At 38.8% G+C, this 22747-nt stretch overlaps 1 protein-coding gene across 2 annotated transcripts in view; it reads left to right on the forward strand.

Annotated features, from left to right (window-relative positions):
• The window catches only part of SLC4A10 (solute carrier family 4 member 10), a 204609-nt gene that overhangs the window by 6486 nt on the left and 175376 nt on the right, over positions 1-22747 (forward strand). For both annotated transcript variants that reach the window (XM_077829536.1, XM_077829537.1), the window contains exon 2: positions 22518-22599. In XM_077829536.1, coding sequence (XP_077685662.1) covers positions 22518-22599 — 82 coding nt within the window. The remainder of the gene's footprint in view (positions 1-22517; positions 22600-22747) is intronic.

A 22747-nucleotide genomic window follows, 5' to 3' on the forward strand; every position in this document is an offset into this window, starting at 1 on the left:
CTTTATGTAGACTGGGGTCCTTGGAATTTATATTCTGTAAAAAATGCTTTGAAATAATGGATGATTTAATTTCAAAAACAGCTACTAAACCTCACACAAGCTTTTTTCATAACTTTTCTACTACAGAAATTTACTAGGCAATACTACTGTTTATAATTTTTCTGTGCATTTAGGAACCCTCATTTTCAGTGGTTACTATAACATGCTTTCCATACTTAATTTTCTGATCTGAATTTTCTTCACAGAGAAATGTTTTAAACCTTACATTTATTTTCATTAACAAAAATGCAAGAATCATTACCTTTTTCAGATTTAATATACTTAGTTGGCCAGACTCTAAGCTCCACATATGAGTTAGCCAATAATATGAACTGTTTGAAGTGTTGTTGTTACAATGTTGATCCCAGGAGATGAGAGAGACAAGGTAGGTGAGATATTTATTTTTACTGGGCCACGTCCTATTGGTGGAAGGTACAAGTTTTTGAGCTTCACAGATCTCTTCTTCAGAACACTCTTCTTCCTGCCCCAGAGCTGAAGAAGAACTCTGTATCTCAAAACGTTGTACCTTCCACCAGCAGAAGTTGGTGTAATAAAAATATTATCTCACCTACCTTTTGTGTCTTATAATAGGAGCTGTACTTTTCTAGGCCTTGATATTCAGAGGAAGGATATTTCCAGTGGTTAGGGCACTATTCCGAAACTTAGGCTAAATTTCTTGCTCTGTCACAGACTTCCTGTGTGACTTTTGGTAAATCATTTAGCTTCTTTGTGTCTCAGTTCCTCATCTTAAAATGGGGATAATAGCACTTCCCTCTTCAAGGTGTTGTTAATACATTGAAGATTGTGAGGTGCTCAAATACCAAATTTGAGTGGTAATGGAGCCATATAAGTACCCAAGATTGACATATTCAAGTCCCCGCACTGCCTGATTTGAAGCAGGGAACACTGGGCTATCGAGTCAGCCTGTCTCTCTCTCTGGTCCCATGAATATTTAAACATTTATACAAAGTGGAACAGCTCCAACAGGAGAGACCGACTCAATAGCCCAATGGTAGAACACTTACCTGGGATGTGGGATTCTCATGTGAGTGACCTAATCACCAGACTATTAGCTATTCATGGGTGGGTGATTGCTGTTCTCATTTTTTTTTTTGCAAAAATAATTCTAAAGATCTTAGTTTCATTCCCCAGTGGAATGAAAACAAATTCTGAAACCTTGGAACTGTTTTCTGGCCAAGTGCTTTGCGTAATTGAGATCTTCTAAAGTAAACTTCTGTTTAAAAAGGGTTTCCTATCTGGGAGGAACAAGTCAGAAAAGAATAGGAATGATTGTAGACAGCAAATGAAATTGGCAGTTCACTCGCAATGCAATGCAATCATTAGAAAATGTTACCCTGAGAGGTAAAAAAAAGTGTGTTGGGGAGATTATAAACTTTCATATGGTTGCCTCTGGAATATTGCATACAGTTTTGAAAGGTATAGAAAATCTGCAAAAAATACACAGTAGGGAAAACTGAATTGTTCATCGAGGTTGCCTAACTATTCCCCACATCTTTAGCCTTAATAAGGACTCTGAGAAGAATCTAGACTATGGTTATTGAGACTTTTTATTAATCTTTTCTTTTGTGGCTCTGATTTCTTCCAGTCTGTCTTCCACCTCACCAGAAATGCATCTCTGTGGCAGTTGACCCATTAAGCTCCTCTGCAAAAGCTTTAACAGAGAATTAATTTGCCTTTTTAGCCATGTTTACATCATCTACTGAAAATAATTAACCCTGTAATCTCTTAGAGGCTTTATTGTTTCGCTCACTGATCTTTTTTATGTTCACAAAAATCTCCAGTCACTAATCACTAGTTTAATCTTCCTTTCATTTTTCTGTTTTTGACTTACTATATTATACACGTTTATGGGTCTCTTCTGTAATCAAGCTGAAAATGTAACAACATCTAGCACAGATTTGGAGAGGAGGTCAGATCACTTCATTCAAAGCTCTACAGCTTTTGAATTCTTCTGTAGTGAATTTGCTGTCCCAGCTCAATTAAAAATAATGGATGAGAAATGAATAAAGTTGAGAGTAATCATGAACTGTAAAGCTGCCAAATGAATAACAGTATCTGGTGGGGTAACTGTGGACAGGGCTAGAAATGGGATCTTATACTATTGAAAAAAAGAAGAGTTCTTAGTTTTCATAGAAGTATAGCACTTGCTACTTGCTTCTAGCCTAGTGGGTGAAAGCTGAATGGATTCTGGTGGGGTAGTTGGCTGTTTCGCTGCCTATTTAGGGTGAATCCTGGGTGAAGGTGAAGGGGCAAGCCACCTGCTTGCCTTATGAAAGTGAGACCAATTGCTGAAAGGAGGAGAGGGGATGCACCTTCATTTTATTTCTCTCCTCTTCCGTCCCCTAAGAAAACTGTGCCACTTCAATTAGGAAGTGTGATTGTGCTGGAGTATTGGAGAGGGCAGGGTTTTAGGGGTCATGTTGGAAGAGACGGTTCTGAGAGAGTCTCTAGACACACTTTTTCAAACCTTAAGAAAGGGTTGGGGTGACTTCTGTTTGAAGGATGGGCAAAGGTTCAAACTGTTTTTTTTATTTTCATTGAACTGGTTTCCTGTTCCTGCTTCTACTTATTTTCTGAGTTTGCTCAGGTTTGAGTTGTGCCCATTCTTGTGTTCCCTGTAGAGACTTATTATATGCAACTTTTAACTTTGGGTTTTCCCCCCACCTTTTGGTCAGCAGCAACTTTAAAGCATATGTAGTGCCAAATCCTTGGCTGCTTCCACCCTTTGGAACTTCATTGGCTTCAGTGATGTTGCACGGGGTGTAAGACAGGGCAAATTTGATCTCTTCTTTTTGGGAACTCTTAGTGGGGTGTGTGTGTGTGTGTGAAAATATATATATGTTTATTTTCCCCAAGACCAGCAGTTCTTGCTTATTTCCCTACTGATCTTGCCAAGTGATTTTCGTTGTGCCTTGTCTTACTTGTGTGTATTTCACCTGAATAGTAGGGTTGTTTTTAGAATTCTTAACGTGGAAGGCCTCCATTTGTCATTCTGCTTTATTAGTGTAACTCCCACAAGGTGTAGAGAGCATGGCTCCTTTAAAGCCTTATCCTGAGGCAGAGGAAATGCTGATGTTTCCATAAAGTAGTAGTCCGGGGTGTGACGAGAGGGGGAGCAACAGGGTGTGCGTGTCTGTAGCTTCAGACAGAAGGGCTGCAGCAAGCCGGCCTTGACATAGTGAAGCAGCTGAGAACCTGCCCAAAGCCTGGGAGGGACAGAGCTGTCTGCTGGGGATGCCCCAGGACAGGACCCAGGAGGAGCAGTGTGCCAAGGAGGAATCACCTTAGAAGGACAAACCAGAGCCAGACCCAGTATCACTGTTGCCCAGAGTGACCTAGCATTGGGAATCAAGAGGGTGGTTGTAGCCAGCTAAATGGGGAGGTTGTTGCTCTGTGTGGGTTTGCAGGGAGTGGCAGAAGAGGGCACCAGATGGGTTTGTTGCAGTGAGTTTACTGGTTCCTGGTGCTGAAGATGACCCGGAGAACCCAAGACTCCCTGCTGGACTTGAACTCTGCTCAGGATTCCTGAGCTCTGAATCTAGAGGCATTCTCGGTGTTTACCTTTTCATATTGTGGTACCACTGGGCCTGTGGGTCCATGTGTTAGATGTCTCCCTGTTTTACTACTCCCCCCTCTTCTCTGCTGTTGTTTTTCTCCATCCATTCCTCTGGAAATAAATATATCCCTTTCCTATATTGATTGTACTGTTCAGGTGTGTGTGTTTATGCCATGGGGGTTGGAACAGGTACCTCTGGGGTGGAAGGGAGTTTCCCTGCTGCATTCCTGTGCACACCTTTTTTTGGGTAGAGTTGCTTGCAGAGCAGACTCTATCTTCACCACATGGGTGCTAAAGTTACATTAGGAATTCAACTCAGGGGAAACCTGAGGCATAGGCAATATGCACACATGCTGTAGTTGCAGGGCTAGTTTTGGGTTATGTGAAGCTAAAAGGGAGGAGGTTAAACAAGAACCTCAACTCAATCTTTTCAGGTGACACTGAGGCTATGGCTAGGCTACACTGGAGAGCTTACAGCGGGGCTGCTGTAAGCTCTCTAGTGTAGCCGCTGTAAGCTGATGGGAGAGAGCTCTCCTGTTGATTTTAATCAACCCACCTCCCGTGAGCAGTGGTAGCTGTGTTGGTGGGAGAAGCTCTCCCACTGACATTGTGCTGTTCACACCAGTATTAGGTTGGTGTAACTTATGTTGCTTATTCACACCCCTGAGCGGCATAAGTCATACCGACATAAGTGGTAGAGTAGACATAACCTGAGAACCATAGGGCTGCATCTCAACCTGCCCCTAGCATTCTGATCCTGGTTTGGATCCAAACCAGACTGGCCTATTTTCTGATTTGCCACTTAAGATGGCAAACGTCTCATGATATTATCTGATTTCTTGAGACTACCACCATTCAGAGCCAAACTCTTGCAAGAATACCTGTGAGAACTCAGCACCCTTGAATCCAGATGCGAATAGCTACCTTGATTTAGCCATGAACCCAAGACCTATCTAATCTGTATTGGAATGCTACCCTGTTCAACCCTAGAAACAAGTGTGCACCAAAATTAAAAAAACCCAACACCCCCTCCCCCAGGTACGTGCACATTGTGGACTGATTTGTTCTCCATAAGAGTCATGTCTGGCCTCTTAAATTTATCTGCTGCACTATGGCACTGCTAAATGTCTGTGCCTCTGACTCCTATGTGTGCACGTCAGTGACTCTAATAACATCTCTGATTATCAATGTGACAGAGAATGGATGTACTCAGCTGGCATCTTTTCTCGGAAGTGAAGTTAAATCCTAAAGCTTTCATTTTGGTAGAGAAAATCTTTGACCCCCATGTGGAACACTATAATATAGCCTCAGTTGGGAACCAAAAGCTCTGTCATGCTGCCCCATAGAGCTGTGGTTCAAAATCCATCAGCTGACCTATCCCAAAACTATAGTTAGAGCTATTGTTTTCAATTTTGTGCTTTAAAACAAGCCAAAAAAGAGAGTTTAAACTGTTATACAGAAGCAGCATAGCAAGTAAGGTTTGCAAGGCCAAGAGAATTAGTGGGCTTAAAATAACAAAACAAGCTAGTTAAACACACTCTTCCCCAAACCCGAAGACACTGCAAAACACTTAAAGAGGAATATGCCAGTCTCGCTTGCATACCACACAGTAGCAGAAAAATGAAGCAATTGGTACATAATGCTCTTTGAAGGCCAGAATAACTGTAAACACAGTGCAGACTTGTGATGAGTACCTTGCAGAATGGAACACAATTTTTCTATTCTAAGGCCAGGTCTATACAGGAAAGGTTTGCCAGCACAGCTATGCCAGTATAGCAATACCAGCATCTACACTGGAAGGGCTTGCAACTTATGCCAGCAGAAAGTGCTTTTGCTGGTATAGCTTATATCAGAATGGAATAAACTACACAGGGAAAAAAATGCTTTTATGCGGATATAACTGCATCTAGACTAGGATTTTTTCTGATATAGAAAAGTCACAAAAACCACACCCCTAACCTACTATATCACAAAAGTTTCTCGCGTAGACCTGGCCCAACTTTAGATCCTAGATTCCTCACTTAGGCCTTGTCTACACTGCACAGTTTTGTTGATGTAAGTTACGCTGACAATCAAAAACTGGTATAAATTGCATTGCTTGTGCATATTCACACAACACTCCTTCTGTCAGCAGAGCGTGTCCACAGTGAGAGCTCTAGCATTGACAGTCAGAGCAGTGCACTGTGGGTAGTTATCCCACCGTGCTACTTGCCACCACCTGCAGCTGGGAGTTGTGGGAAGGCGGAGTGGATCGCAGTACATCGTGGGTGTGGGTTCAACATCCCATGATGCAATTTTTTCCGTCCCATCAATCCATGGGCTTCCAACTGCATTTTGTGGCATTTTTCAATGGCCCCCTGTTTACTGTGTGATTCTGCACCGCTCTCTACTGTTGTGGTCACTGTTATGAACACATCATGGATGGTCATGCAGTATATCATGAACTCCCAATCTGAACAGGAATCAGAGTTGCCTGACCCGCTGTGTGCCATGGAAAGAAACAACACCTGGCTTGAAGTAGTTTCCATTATATGCAATGTTTACAGTATGCTTCAATGGCTCTCAGCACCCCCTACCATACAAATTGTTCTAGCACCCCTGCACACTGCAATGCTCCTTCTGCCAACAAAAGTCTCCTGCTTTGCCGACAAAATAAAACCACCTCGAAGAGAGGCATAGAGCTTTTTGTGGCAAAGTTATATTGACAAAGTGTCACTGTAGACACTGTGCTTGGTTATGTCACTGTAAATGTCCTCCAGGAGGTGTTCCACAATGTCCATCCTGACTGCTCTGGTCAGCAGTTCGAATTCTGCTGCCCTGAACCCAGGTACACAGGCATCTGCCCCTCCCCATCTCTGGCTTCTGCATTCTCCCTTGAAACTGCTCTCATCAAGATTCCAAATGACCTCTTCCTAGCCAAATGTCTAGGCCAATTCTCCATCCTCATGCTCCTTGACCTATTGGCTGCATTTGATGCTATCAGCCATATTCTTCTTCTCATAATCCTGTCATCCCTGGTCTTTTTTTGACATTGTTCTCTGCAGGTTCTCTTCCTACCTTCCAGATTACTTATTCAGGGTCTCATTGGGTGGGTAGTGCACATCCCTCTCACTCTCTTTTTCAGTGGGATGTCTCATAGGGCTACATCCTCACTCCCCTTCTCTCTTTCCTCTATACTCCGTCCAGGTAACTCATCCACAAATATGGATTTGACTATCATCTTTATGCTGATGAATCACAAATCTACCTCTTTACTCTGGAACAGTCTTCCTTCATCCAAACTAAAATGTCAGCCCGTCCCTCTGACATCCTGGATGTGTAGCCATGAGCTGAAACTTAACATGGCCAAAGCTGAGCTCCTGATTATTTCTGTCTCTGACTACCCATCCCCTTTCTCTAATAGGTTGAAACCCAAACAGTCCTGTCTGTCACTCATGTCCTTAATCTTGGGCTGAATCAAAGATGAAGCCACTTTAAACATGGCCTGGATCCGTGGGTCAAAAGTTTGCAGCTGCTTCCTGCACAACATCTTCAAGATCTGACCTTTCCTCTCTCCCCACTCTACCAAAATGCTCATCCAAGTCTTGATCTTCTCCTACTGTCTGGCCTTAATGCCTGAAATCCATTAAAAATGCTGCTGGTTAAGTTCATCTTCGTAGCTTGTCACACTGACTACATTACCCACTTCCTTTAGTCCTTCCACTGGCTCTACTTCCATAGCATCCGATGCAAACTTCTTGTTCTTACTTTCAAAGTCCTCCACAATTTAGCCCTATTCAAACTATCTTACCACAATCCACCAATAATGCCAGCCTTGACTGCCTGATTCTCTGTTTATCCAACAAGCTCTTGTATGCTTTCTCCCATGCTGCCCCAGACAAGTGGGAAAAGGTCCTAGACAAAATCTTTGAAGCTACCCCCTTCTCTTCTTTCAATTTCATCCTCAAAACTCAACTCTTCTGTAATACATAAAGTAACTTACAACCTGATAATGGCTAGGCAGATGGAGAGCTGTGATTATTCATGCTGGCTGGCTAAGAAACTGCACATCCTATTATTATTTACAGATTCTTTTTCCACTGTGTCTTCTCCACTCTGTACCAGCCCAGCCCTCCTATTTGTATCATCCACCTGTTATAGCTTGTCTTTTAGACTGTACGCTCATCAGGGTAGTGACTATCATTTATTAGATGTTTGTATGGTACCGAGCACAGTGACCTGCTGGTGATACTGCAGTGTAAATTTTAATAGTAATAATACCCCCACCCTCTGCAAAAAAAACCAAAACACGAAAAACCAGTCCCTGGCCAGCAGAATTTATAGTCTTAAAGACAGGCACATGGAAGACCAGACATACTAGAGGTGATTATTATTATTATTATTATTTTATTTACTTTGTGATAGTACTGAGGAGGAGGTCAGGGACCCATTGTACTAGGCACTGTATAAAGCTAAAATAAATGAATGAATAAATTGCTAAAAATCTAATTCTTTTTTTTCTGTTTTTTAAATCATAAGGGTTAGTTTAATGGAAAAATGCTTTTTTAAGGAAAGTGAATTGTAGGGGAAGGGTAACTATCTCATACTGACAGTGTGTTCTTTCTAAACTTTAACATTTGTATACGTAAATGTTTCGCTATTGAAAGTAATAATGTAGTGCAGTGGGACTAGCCCACTGTCTTCACAATGGGCCACTAACATCTGAGATCTGGATTTGAACTTTGCAGTTTAGTCCACTTCTAATAAACAATCAGTAAAATAACAACCAGGATATAAAAAATGCTGCATAACTTTCCTCTTCCGAAAGGCCTTTACACCATAAGAACAACACTCATAAACATTGACAAACCCTTAGACCCAAAACCTTAACCAACCAAAACAAACATCCCCAAAACTTCTGAAACAAGTCAATCTAGCAGCCCCTCCCAACAACAATAATAAAACTAAATTAACAAAATTAACCCTCCAAAATGCTATTGCTATTGATTTTATGTAGAAGATGCCAGATGATGGGCAGTAGTATCAAACCCCTAGGTAAATAGAGAGACATAATAGGAACAAGAAACTATAAAAGGTTGGATCATGTCTTCCAAGGTTTGGATGGAGATTCTTCCATCTTTCCCTGGATGTCTGCTAGCTACTTGTGCATCAATTTAATGACATTATCAGAGAATCTCAATGGAAATAACCTCTTTTCCCCAAATAGAATTACTTTTATTCAAAAGCACTCAGAAATCATGTATATAACCTGAAAATAAGAGAGCAGAATTTTTTCCCTTATTTCACATGGTTTTATTTGCTGCTCTTGCTCTTTGAAAGATTCTGTTCTGTAATTTCAAATTAGAACGTTATTAACTTCTCATCACTATGTTTTCTGACCCTCAGTTTGTTCTCGTTGGCAAAGATCATGCTTAGACTGGTAGGCTCAGGAAAGTGATGGCTTTTAAACTCTCTGGGTTCCATTAGATAAACAATCCTTCCAAAATAACAGTTCTCTTAGAGCTGGGAAGCCTGACCAGCCTAACATTTGTAGCACACATCCTGTTCTCAGTGGATTCATGTTTACCCTTTATTCCGTGGTAATCCTATTCAAAATCCTGAAACAGTGTATCATAGACTTGTGCTCTCTAATCTCTCTAAACTGTTTAAATCCCTCACTATTTAGTCTCTATTTTGATCACTTTGCCAATATGTTTTGGTTAAGCCTTTGATGTAAAAATTCTTTTTCAGTATGTCAGGTTTCCTTGCTTTCTTTGGTGGAAATTGTGCATTTAAGAGAAGATATAGAAGCAACTTCAAATTAATTTTGAGATTGGTAACTGGAATTCATTGGTATTTGCCTTGTTATTTCACAAAGCACTGTGTTATCTAGTTCACTATTTCATTTATTTCTTTTCTGCTCTTTCTTTTGTTAATTTTGATACCTCTTCATACCTTTGTGCTGGTTATTGTAAATCCTCTCTACAAAATCCTGCTGTTCTTCTTGTTCACTGGTGCAAATGCTAAATTACATTAAAGTTTATTTAACCTTTCTCTACTAGTATCAGCAATGCCATCTTCAGCATGTAGATAAAAATATTTAGTATGACAGCTCTAAGATTTAATTCAGTATTTTGAGCTATTGGAAACAAAGAGGTAAGTAACCATTTTATCTGGCAGAAAAAAATATTTGGTTTCAGGGTGTACCTTTCTTCTTGGGGTCCTGTTTTAATGGTGACCCCTTATAAGTTAATAGAATTGCTGAGCTTGCAGACAGTGTTCAGAAAATAGATCACAATAGCAACCGCTTACAAGAACTTTATATTGTCCTCTTCTGTCAGTGGAGTGCCTCCTAAATGTCTTCTTCTCTGCCTTTGCCCTCTTAGGTCACACCATAGTTTATAGATGATTTGAGACAGAAGAAGTCAGAGGAGAGATGGTTAGCATGCCAGTGGCAAAAGTCTCATGATAAGTCCGCCTGATTGTGACACAGAGTTTTTATGCTGTGACTCTGTAAGAGGCAAAAAAAGGCGTCTTCATCTCCATTGAAGCAACTGCAAAGAACCATTCTGGGCAGTGGATAGCCTGGTTTTTCCTGCTGCTTTTGCTCAGTTAGATTTGAGAGTTTCTTGCTGTTACTTTGTGAGTGATATATGGACCAACATGTCCAAATGTCTTTTAGAGACACATATATCAGTTGAAACTCTAACAGATGACTTAGCATTCACTGAAATGGTAGTGGTGCTGGGGCATTCGAAGCTACATACCTGCAGTTAAACCCATCTCTTTCCTGCCAGCGAACAAGTCCAGCAAGAAAACTCTGGGCTACTTTTTGGTCAACTTTGTCAGTGCCTTCCTTGGAAGGACATGGTGCCAACTCCTCCTCAAGAAAGTTAATGTGAGGCTTCTGTTCTGGTCTTTGTTAATTATTGCGTGCTGTTCAACCTTTATTCCTTGGGAATGATGCTAGAGGCTGTTGTCATAGGCAACTCTGGCACATCTGAATTTCTGATTTCATTGACCATCGGCAATCTGGTTTTATCCTTGGGCATGGTACAGAAATGCACTGGTGTCACTAGTCAATGATTTCTCCTGGCAATGGAGGAACATAAAATGTCCATGCTGACATATTTTTTAGATCAAAGATCAGGAAGTATTGTTGACACATCTACAATTCTTAATAGGAGGGTTCAACCCCTAGTAGGATAACGAGGAAAAACTGGCTAAGATTTCTTAGGCATGATGATGAAACTCAACTTTGTCTCTATCTTGGAATAACTCACTCACTGCCTGAATGAGACTGGGGCTTTGATGAAGGCTTGTTTGCTGACATCAAAACCTGACAGAATTGAAGTATTGGTAGACTGGGGAAAAATACACAAGAATCAGTGAAGATTATATCAGCACCTCAACTGAGGGAATCCATCATTTGTTTTGCATGTTTGCAACTAAATTCTACATAGTTCCTGAATGCTCAGACAGTAACTCTGGCCAAGAACACTTTTCCATGTGTGTCTGGTGAAAAGTGTGTAACCTTTTATTCTGCATGTAGGGCTTGCTATGGTTATCAATGTCTTTTCGCCTCAAGATCATATCACTTTCAGAGCACACTAAAAGCTTGTTAATACACTATACATTGCCTGTTTATCGAGTGGTGTTTTACATAGGCAGCAGGTTGTGCTGATGGTCTATAATCTGATCACTTTGAGTGGAGTTCAAGGTATTGGTTCTGCTGTATAAACTGTTAAACTGGAAGCTGGCTATCTGAATAACTGCCTTTCTCCTGGGTGATAGCCCTGAAGTTGCAACCATTGGAGGTGTGAACAGCCTGCTACCATAAAAGGTGGTGGGACTTCTTGCCAGTCAATAGCTATAGCATTGCCACTAACAATGAAGCACTTGCTTCTTCCTCTTGGTTCTCTAGCAATATAGGACAAAAGAAGTAAGAGAGAAAATTTGAGCTTTGGTGGTAGAAATATGAGTAGATTCAGGCAAGTTCCAACATAAAGAATATTTGTGAGCCTATGACCTGGACAAAGAAGAACAAAGACATTCTACGTCTTCATCATCATTGTAGCTATTAAATTAGGGCCTATTGAATTATTATGGACCATGACTCACCTTGCTAACTCAGCAAGCCTCAACACAAATGAAGAGCCCGGAACTTTCTGCTGTGCAGAGCTATAAGCCTACAGAGAAAATTGCCTATATCTTTTACTGCTTCTCAGGACAGCAGGGACCTCCTGTCAGACACAGGTCTGATAACATCACATCTTGCCTTTTTACAGTTGCCCTTCTCATGATAGCAAGTACTACATGAAGACTGAGCTATCTTCTGTCATTTTGCCTCCCACCCCTTTTGACTATTGAAAGAGAGTTGAGACCATCTGCAACTTTTACCAACTGAGATTGTGAACACCTCCTTAGAGGGCAGGAAATCTACCCTACCTAAAGCACCACGTAATCTGGCCAGTAATTAAGAAACTATCAATCAACACAATTTACTTTTCCACCCGCTGTCCAGTAACTATCTTTCCATTCCTGAGCAAACTAATTGAGAGACTCACCAAGGGTAGTCTCCAACTCAGCCTAGATACTGACAATATTTTGGACCTCTCCCAGTGAGACTGCGGGCCAAGACATGAGACAGACAGGACACTAGTGCTGCTACTGATATGGAATCTCCTGTTGGCCCTGGATAAAATTATTACATCCACATTCATACTGTTGGCCTTTTCTGCAGCAGTTGACATGGCTGATCATGGAATCCTGTGGTCCCACCTCAGAGATGTGGCTAGTGCTAATGAGATCACATTGAGATGATTTCAGTTGTTCCTCTCTGACTGCAACCAGAGAGTTATAATAGGTATGTCCATCTGGGGAATGCTGACCTGTGGTGTCCCATACGGATGTGTTCTCATTTCCACCATTGTCAACAACTGTGAGAATCCAGGAGAGAAAAATGTAAAACAGTGTGGGGTAAAATGTCAGTATTACGCTGATGACCCAGTTTCACATTATCTTCACAATAGAGACAAGCAGCACCATCTACCAGCTGTTCAAGGGCCTAACTGGAACCAGAAATTGAATGAAGAGCAGTTTGCAAAACATGAATCCAGAAAAGGCTGATGTGATACTCTGGTGGGGAAAGGGAATCATTGTGAGGAACTTAACGGCTCTGTAACAAAACTTTCAATGGGACATTGAAAAGTGCCCAAGTCACTTTTTAAATGAAACTTAGGCTCCTAAGTGCTTTTGAATATTATAACCCAAGTCTTTTTTTTAATTTCAGCCTAAAAGTGGTCTGAGGCATTTAAAACCTGATAAAAGTGGAAGCACAATTAAAATTAAACACTAATACTAAAAACAAATATTGGAAACAACCTTAAGCTGTATGTTCTTTATATCATACCCTAATCCATTAGCGCAACAACATTGTAAACTCTTTTGGGCAGGAAATGTTCTCTTGTTTTGTGCTTGTACAGCCTCAAGCACAATGGGCTTCTAGTCCATGACTGGAGCTCCTAAGGACTGTCACATTATAAATGAAATTGTTGTTGTTATTTATTTAATTATTACATCTCATGTTCTTATCTTTTCTGTTTCATTTTCTTTAAATTATCCTATTTTCTGTTGCACAAAGGGATATGAAGAACTTGTATGTTAAAATAACACATTTGCTTTGCATAATTAAATGAATGATTGTTTACAAAATTAATTTCCTAAAATGAATACTTTAGGCAAGAACAGCACTGTTAGATTTAATGCATTTATATACTATCATGAGATAAAATTGATCTCTTAGATGGCTAGTTCAATGATCATACATTTATTATGCCTCAACTCAGACAGTATCTATCATACATATTTGGATGCAAGCAGCTCTGAACTTTACAGTATAACTAAGCACAGGAATAATACTTTATAAATCAGTATTTATTTGCCTCCAAGACTGCTTTGCACCAATCTAGTCTGCATTTTCTTGGTTTGATTCCATTTAGTCTCATCAAATTTATAAAAACAGTTTGTGCTTAGATTTAATTACCACAGTGATTATCCATTTTTAACATGTGAAATGAGATTGTATGCTTACTATATTAAGCATGTGCTCAATCTAAGTTCACTGGCACATCAGTCCTCCAGAGCTAATGTTGATTAGTGCAGATTTTAACATCATTGTAGAAGATGGTATATCTTTACTGATACATACTGAGAATTATCTTAGCTTTTGCTGCAAAGAGAGAGAGAGAGGGCAAAGCTGTCCTCATGCATAGGACATGCAGCCCTGGGGAAGATATAAATCTGGAATGAAAACTAATTGCTTTCTACTGTGCTGCACATCCTGTAGTATGCAGTATAGGGCTGGCCAACAGGAATACATGCTATACGTTAGCCATTAGTGATTACTGCAGAAAACTACCGCAGAAACAATAAAATGAAAAGGATGGTTAAAATAATACTTTGGAGAAATATGGATTTAATTGTATTTTAAATGTGTTTTGATTGCTCTTTGTTGATAGGTGAATAAGAAAAGAATATAGAATATTTGATGCAGCTAATGGAATGGAAAAGCAGTTCTTTTGCATCTGAAAGATAAAATTCACAGCACTTTCCACAGCTGCAGATCTATAATGATATATACTATAAGCAAGTCAAAACAATGATAATACACAGGATTACGTTCTTTTCTTGTCTCAGGAAAGAGAAAAGAATTGTAGCATCTAAAGTGTAGACACACACTGGGTGCATCAAATTAATTTGGTGTGACTGTGTCAGCTCAAGGACACTTCAAAGGACAGAGCTGAGCATGGCAGCCACCAGTGATTTCTTTACCGCAACACTGTAACGTGCAGCTACAATGAACTTTTTTTTAGCTACTTAATACAATTTTGTAAAGGATATGTTTCACATATGCTCCTAGCAGATCTTGAGTTCAAATAGCACACTTTTCTGTTTCTTTAATTGTGCTCCTTTTTGTAAATGTCAAGCTGAAGTTAACAGAAGTGATTTTGAAACAGAAATGCCATGAAACCAAATACAGCCAGATAAATAGCACACAACCAGAGCATATCTAGATAATATAATAGTAGGATACCTTCAAACTGTGAAAGCAGTCAAGTTTAGGGTAAACAATTAATATGATAATTTTAAGCATGGCTTTTTGGATACAAAGTTTAGAATCTTATAAAAATATGAGAAGGTACAGCATAGGATTTATGGTCTATGTATCTAATTTCATGGTTTCATGAAATAACATGTACACTAAAATGTGTCGTTATTCACAGACATATGTTAAGTACTTATAATCATACCTAAAAAGATTTAATCTTACCATTTCTATGGTTGTGTTTTGTAGAAAAACAGCATTTAATGTTCTGCAATGACAGGTTTTCCTGAGCGCCAGATGGCATTTACGACTTAAGTAGGACATCTAATAATCAATAAATGGCTTATTCAGTGAAGTCTTATTAATTCTGTAATTATTTTAGTTTTGTGTCAGCAGTTGTGTTGTGTGCATAATTTCTAATGAAATTCTATACAGACGAGAACCAGGTTTAAGGGAATGAAGGTTTCTGCATTAAAATATATTTTACATTAAGAAAGGATGTTGAAATAGTACACTTTTAACCTTAACATGGTCTGTATCCAGAATGTGTAAGGGTGTAATTAACAGGAATACATATGACCTGAACATCTGCAGACCTCAGTAGATTTCTATAACATTTGCTATTTTCCCAAACAATTCTGGGTTAGTCTTTTCACACAAAAAATTCCAGCTTTAGAGAAAGCAAAGTATCCAAGGAATGGAGAAGGGAAAGAAATATGCATAAAGGATATGTGAAATAGAGAGGAGGCTAAAATTGGGTGGGTAAGAGGTAGAGGTAGTGCAGGGAAAGGGATCATTTCCAGTTTCTCAAATAAAATGCATATTTTAGCTGTGTATTCAGTTTATATTTTATTTTTGTTCATAAAATATTCACACCAAAATACAACGTACCAGTGTAACTGAACCTTTCAATGGAGTGGAAAATGCCTTTCAATGCAACCTTTAAACCTTCTTACAAATATTGTGTATTTATACCAATTGTTAAAACATGGTTTCCTTCTTTGACAGGGTTACTGGCCTAGTGCATAGGAGGGCAGCTGTAGACATGATAGATCTTGATTTTTAAGAAGGCTTTTGACTTAGCATTATCTGACATTCTCATAAGCAAACTGGGGAAATGAGATCTAGATGAAAATACTATAAGGTGGGTGCACAATTGGTTGAAAGCCTCTACTCAAAGAGTACTTATCAACAGTTCTCACTCAAAGTAAGATGATGTATCAAGTGGGGTCCTGTAGAGGTATGTCCTGATTCTGGTACTAGTCGATATTTTCGTTAATGACTTGGATAATGAAGAGGAGAGCATGTTTATAAAATTTGCAGATGATATCGTACTGGGGACAGGATGCAAGCACTTTGGAAGACAGGATTAGAATTCAAAATGGCCTTGACAAAGTGGATAATTGATCTGAAATCAACAAAATGAAATTCAGTATGCCCTTTAGTATGGACAAGTGTGCAGTACTACACTTAGAATGAAAAAATTGAATGCACAGTACAAAAGGGGAATAACTGGCGGGGTGGTGGTATTCCTAGACAGGATCTGGGTGTTACAGTGGATCACAAATTGAACATGAGTCAACAATGTGATGCAGTTGTGAAATACCATTTCAGGGTGTATTAACCAGAGTGTAATATGTGAGACATGGGAGGTAATTGTCCCCCTGTACTCAGCACTGGTGAGGCCTCAGCTGGAGTACTGTGTCCAGTTCTGGGTTCCACACTTTCAGAAAGATAAGGACAAATTGGAGAGAGTCCAGAGGAGAGCAGCAAAAATTATAAAAGGTTTAGCAAACCTGACCTATGAGGAAAGATTCAAGAAACTTGTCCTGTTTAGTCTTGAGAAAAGAAGACTGAAGGGGTAACCAATAAGTCTTTGAATATGTTAAGGCTGTAATAAAGAGGGTAGTGATTGATTGTTCTCCATGACCAATGAAGGTAGGGCAAGAAGTAATCAGCTTAATTGGCAGCAAGGGAGATTTAAGGTAGATATTAGGAAAAACTTTACCCTGTGTAAGGGTAGTTAGCACTGGAATAGTCTTCCAAGGGAAGGTGTGGAATCCCCAATATTGGAAGTTTTTACGAACACATTGGACAAACACCTGTCAGGGATGATCTAGGTTTACTTGGTACTGCCTCAGTGCAGGATGAGTCTTGAGGTCCTGTTTAGCCCTATATTTCTATGATTCTATGTTTTGGATACTGCAGCAATCTGAGTAAGTCTGGGCACTTGAATGCAGTATTTAGGTAGTTTTTCTGACATATGTTTATACATTTATTTTTAAAAAAATCATGTCTTTATTTTGCTTTTTGTGAATTTATAAATAACATACATATTTATCACATAGGTTTTAAATTCTGAAATGTTGTCATTAGTCTGTTGTGAAGATGATGAGATATATATATATATACATCTATAGTTCCATCACCCAGAAAAAATCTGAAGAGTGTGTGTGTGCATGCGTGCATATGATACTTTGGTGGAAGCAATGTGATAAGTTGCATTCATTATGCAACTTTGAACATCTCATCTGGACTCTGCCTGCTAGTCCATCTTTAACTGGGACTACTACTAAGATTGCAAACTTCTGAGCAGATTACAACAGCTATTATTAAAACACAAACCTTTGTCATAGTGTACACTACCGCTTATGTTGGAAAAACTTAAGTTGCTCAGGGGTATGAAAAAAACTCCCCGACAGACATAAATTTTGCTGTCATAAGAGGTAGTGTGCTCAGTGCTATGTTGGTGACAGAGCTACCACCACTCGTTGAGGTGGTTTTATTATGTCTGCAGTGTGGAATGGGCAATATTCTGTTCTGAAAGAATGACAGGTTTAAGGATATTGATCTCTGCAACATATATATGATTAGAAATTAGGGCTTTACACAATTGAAAAGAGTTGATTCCCAGCTTTCCAGAGTTCTAGCATTAGAATGTCCTGGGATGTTAGGCCTTACAATTATGACATAATTGTGTATGGAAGAGCTATGTTAGATACTTCCAGCACGCTAGTTCAATCAGATCTCATGTGGGTATGTTTCATTGAGCTGGAAATTACCCTTCCAGCTTGAAGTGTAGACATACACTTAGGTTCCTGTACTGTGCTCATCATCATGCAATTGAGTACTTGCAGATAGCAGGAGACAAAAATTAGTACCAATGCAATTTTTAAAACACTTAAAAACATTTAAAAATAACAAGGAATCTGGTGGCACCTGGTAACATACAAAAGCTAGTAGGAGAACACTTCAATCTCCCTGGACTCTCAATAACAGATTTAAAAGTAACCATTCTTCAATAAAAATACTTCAAAAACAGAAACTGCAGAGTTACAATTCATTTGCAAACTTAACACCATCAATTTGGGCTTGAATAGGGACTGGGAGTGTCTGGCTCACTACAAAAGCAATTTTCCCTCTCTTGGTATTGATACCTCCTCATCAATTATTGGGAGTGGACCACATCCACTAGCCTTGACTAAATTGGCCTTCAACATTCGTTCTCTACTTGTAAGGTAACTCCCTTCTCTTCATGTGCCAATGTATATTTATGCCTGTATCTGTAATTTTCACTCCATGCATCTGAAGAAGTGAGTTTTTTACCCAAGAAAGGTTATACCCAAATAAATCTGTTAGTCTTTAAGGTGCCACCAGACTCCCCGTTGTTTTTGTGGATACAGACTAAGGCGGCTACACCTCTGATACATAAAAATAGCTTTTTGATAAAATATCTGGCATGTAGAAAATGTGAAGTGGTGTGGAATAAAGGACTTACTGGTATTCATTTGTGATGATGTAAAGGGGTGAAATCCTGTACCCAGTGGAGTCAAGGATCAGGGTTTCACCCTAAGTAGCTCAGGTTTTTCACCCAAAGCCCTAAAGGATTCATCCTGCTCTTATTGTTTTACCCTGGATGTTTTGTTTGATTATTGTACTGTGTGTTTAAATTATTTGATTTCTAAGGAAATAATTTTGTCATAATTTTTTTTAAGGAAAAATCACAGTCTGATCATTGTATAAAGGGCATAAATGGTAAAAAAGATAGAAATAATTACAATTTTTTTATACAAAAAAGGCCTGATTCTGGTCTAATATCAGTTTCACAGTAGTGTAACTCCATTGACTTCAATAGAATTACTCCTAATTTTCACCTATGTAAATGAGATGAGAATCAGGCCCAAATGTAAAACCTTGACAAAAATATTGTCTGTAGTTGTGCAGCAGCGATCCATTCCAGGGCATATGAGAATCTGTCTTTTTTTGAGAATGCATTTTATATATCCCTTAATGTTACGGTTTTATTGTTCTACTGCTATCTATCAAGACATTTTTACACATGGAAAATGAGCACACTGTAGAATTAAAATACTAGGCATTCTCCAGCTTCAAAGTGCTGTAAAAGTATTGATTAATTATGCCTCAGAATACCACTATGAGGAAGTATTATTATCCCTATTTTACAGATGGGGAAGCTGAGACACAGAGACTAAGTGACTTTCCCAAAGCCACACAGCAAGGCAGTGACAGAGCCAGGATTAGAACTCAGAACTTTCTGGAGCCCAGTCCCAGGCTTTAAGCAGTAGACCACATTGTTCACTGAAGTCAACAAGCATCTCAATGCAATAATGGACAATTCCAAGGACTCTTACATGGTCAGTGTGTCCATAAATTTACTTGCAAACTACTCCAGTATAACAAGATAATTTGAGCAGCATAGTCCTGGCAAATTTCTGTGTCATATAAATTGCTGAGTGTGCAGCCTCTTCAAAACGGGCTAAAAGTAAGAAAAGCTACAATGATATGTTCTAAAACTCAAGGCTTTGATATATCAGTAGCCTTAGAGCCTGGTTCTGCTCCCACTGAAGTCATTGGAAAGAGTTCTATTGACTTCCATAGAGTCATGGCTGAGTTCTTAATTATTACTGTATTTTAATTGTTTGTCTCGCTCCTTGAATACTTCACTTGAGGGCGAGAGGGGTGCTTAATAAATACAATTATTTTGCATGTATTAAATATCACTAAGTAATCTAAAATATGCATTCCACCTTCCATGACTTTCATATGGTGGTTTTGGCCTATACTTCCTTTTCGAGCCTCTCATTTATGAGAATATTTAAAAATAATGACACTATATAGAGTTTTTCTGAAACACTAATAAAGATATTAAAAATTGAAATTAATTTCCTAATCTTTAGTCACGATGGCAGGGTGAGGGTGTGGTCAGCATTTCTGCCATTATCATTATTCACTGTAGTTGTGCCAGGGATCCCAATAGCGATCAGGACCCCATTGTGCAGATTTAGTAGCCGACTCTTGGGAGGAGAGGGAATACAGGACCCGTGGATATTACCATGGTACTGAGTACAGAACGGTTTTACACGGTGCTGCATGGGAAGTCAAAAAGCCACAATGCCTGTTTAACTGGGCTTGCTCAGGTTTGACCACTGAAACAGGAGCAACATACAACTCTCAATTTAGCTATTTTTCCATCTAATGTTAAAGGAATATGGCCTCTTAAAAGAGAAGGAGATAAGTTGGACAAAGACTGCCTGAAGATGAAAGGCAAACATGTGCAGGAGGTGGAGGTGGGAATAAAAAAGACAAAGGTAGAATAATATCTGCAACAAGTTTATAAATAATAAATTTATAATTTTTAATCAATATTAATTAATGATCTTGTTACTTTTTACTTTATTTTAACTTGTCTATAAATAAATTAATTATAAAAACAATGTAATATGTATTAGGATTTTTCCATAATGCTGCTTCCATGGGGTCTTTTCCTAACCACAGTGAGAAGCTATTGGGTATGACTTGCACAAGAAGAGCATTACTTCTTACATGGCTGTAAGACTTGGCCTTTTTGGCTTCATGCCTAACAATTCACCCCGGAGCATGACAGTATTTCAATGTGACACACACCCTGATGTGTCTTACTGCTCACAATAATGAATTCATTTTATCTATAATGTTAATATGATCGAATGACTTGTAAAAAAAAAAACAAAAAAAACCATTGTCCTAGTGCATTCAATAGATTATTAACTAACTCTAATTTATTTGGAGGCAAAATGATTTCAATAGAAGGCTCCTCTCTCTTTGTCAAATTTTTGTTATCTACCCTTTTCTGATAGAGGGATCTAATAAAGGCACTGTTACCCTCTCTTTTTAACAGCTTTGTGCTGATGCAGTTCCAAGACTCTCTTATATAAAATAGCTACAGCATAATAACAGCCATTTGTAAAGGAGAGATGAATCTAGAGTTGCCAACTTTGGTTGGATGAATTCCTGGAGATTTCATTACTTAACATAATCTTATGATTCCTGGAGACTGCAGGACAATCTTGGAGGGCTGGCAACCCTAGATGAACCTGAAGCAAAATCTTGGATCCCAAAACGCATAATGTTCGGCTCTAGATCCATCCCTTGCTGTTTCTCCTTAAAGGAGAAGGGCCCATGTGGTGCAATTTCTCTTCATGTTCCTTTTACTCTTTTCTCCATTTTTAGCTTTAAACACTGGTATTTTAAGCAACTCGTCTCACCAGGCTTTTACTAGGGCGTGCTTTTCAAATATAAAAATCAGGAAGTTCTAAATTCTAATATCACTTTCTAAGCCTCTTCCACTTGCTACTGATGTCATGTAATACATATTCATTATATGTTAATTAATGCTTTTGTTTGTTTAATTTTTTCTCTTCATCTCATCCAGTAGCCATTCACTGATAATTACTATCAGTCTCTTCCTTTGTAAAATGAAGATAACTGTTTTTGTAAGCACAAATATGCAGCTCCTTGGGAAACCAGCATTCAGTTTACTACCTGTGCATCATGGCTGACTTTCCAAAGGGCTAATATCTTTAGGGAATACTGGGTATATTTAATTCATTACAGATTGTATCCCAAATAACTGAAACTAGCAGCATGTCATGCTTTTTAGCTTTAACATTAGCTTTCACAGAAGGACACAATACCAAAGTAGTCCGTTCCAGCATACAATACACTTACAGTATAATATCAGAGCATAAAGCATTTACTATCATAGTATAAGTATAGTCAAAATGTAGAGTTGACTGCTTACATTATTAAAATGTATGATATAAATACAACATAAAATCAGAGCATTCAGTATACCAAAAAAAAAAAAAAAAATAGAAGGGAGTTTGCATGCAGTATATAGAATTAGAGTACACTGTGTACAGTGTAACTATAAACCATTTGTAAAGCTGAAACTAGACAAGTGAAAGCATTACTGTTCATCTCATAATTGAGACTAATTGCTTTCATGGGATTAGAATTTTTTTCACATCAACATTTTTACTGAGATTAATGTTCTCCAATTTAACCATTGTATCAACACTGCTAATGTTTATGATTTTTCTGTTTTGCGCATAGTTCATAATGTCACCCGGTTTACAGAAGTTCTTTTTCCAGAGCCAAAAATGCATGCATACAGCTGTTTCTCTAAAAGTACAATAGTGTAACTGCCTCAATTGGTCACCTCTTCCTTCATCATGTGCATAATTTTACTGGCTCATGATTTTCTTGCTTCCCAGAAACCAGCGTTTACACATCATCTCACATGGTGCCACAACAGATCTAATTTCTTCACATCAAAGCCAGTTTTAAACACTGCAGAATAAAAGCTGCCATATGAAGAATAGATTTTAATATGAGAAAAGAGATTCTTTAAACTTTATGTCTGAGGGAAAAATCATATAAGTGAAAATTAAAATTATTTATACTTACACTCCAATCTTGCCACCAGGTTACAAAAAGAAAAGACTCCTACATACATATATTTCTGTTTTGCAGAGAAATGATGAAGAAGCTGTCGTGGACAGAGGTGGCACTCGTTCCATTCTCAAAACGCATTTTGAAAAGGAAGACTTGGAAGGTGAGAGATTATTTTCCTGTGCATTTCATTGTCTATTTCTTTTCAAAGTGTTGGACACAGTTCCACTCTCATATAAACCTGTGTATGTGTAACCCACACACCCCTCTGGGTGTGGTGTTCTGTCCCACCTAGTGGCACCGAGCCCACT

This window comes from Eretmochelys imbricata, chromosome 11 (genome assembly GCF_965152235.1).
Source record: "Eretmochelys imbricata isolate rEreImb1 chromosome 11, rEreImb1.hap1, whole genome shotgun sequence".
Lineage (NCBI taxonomy): Eukaryota > Metazoa > Chordata > Testudines > Cheloniidae > Eretmochelys > Eretmochelys imbricata.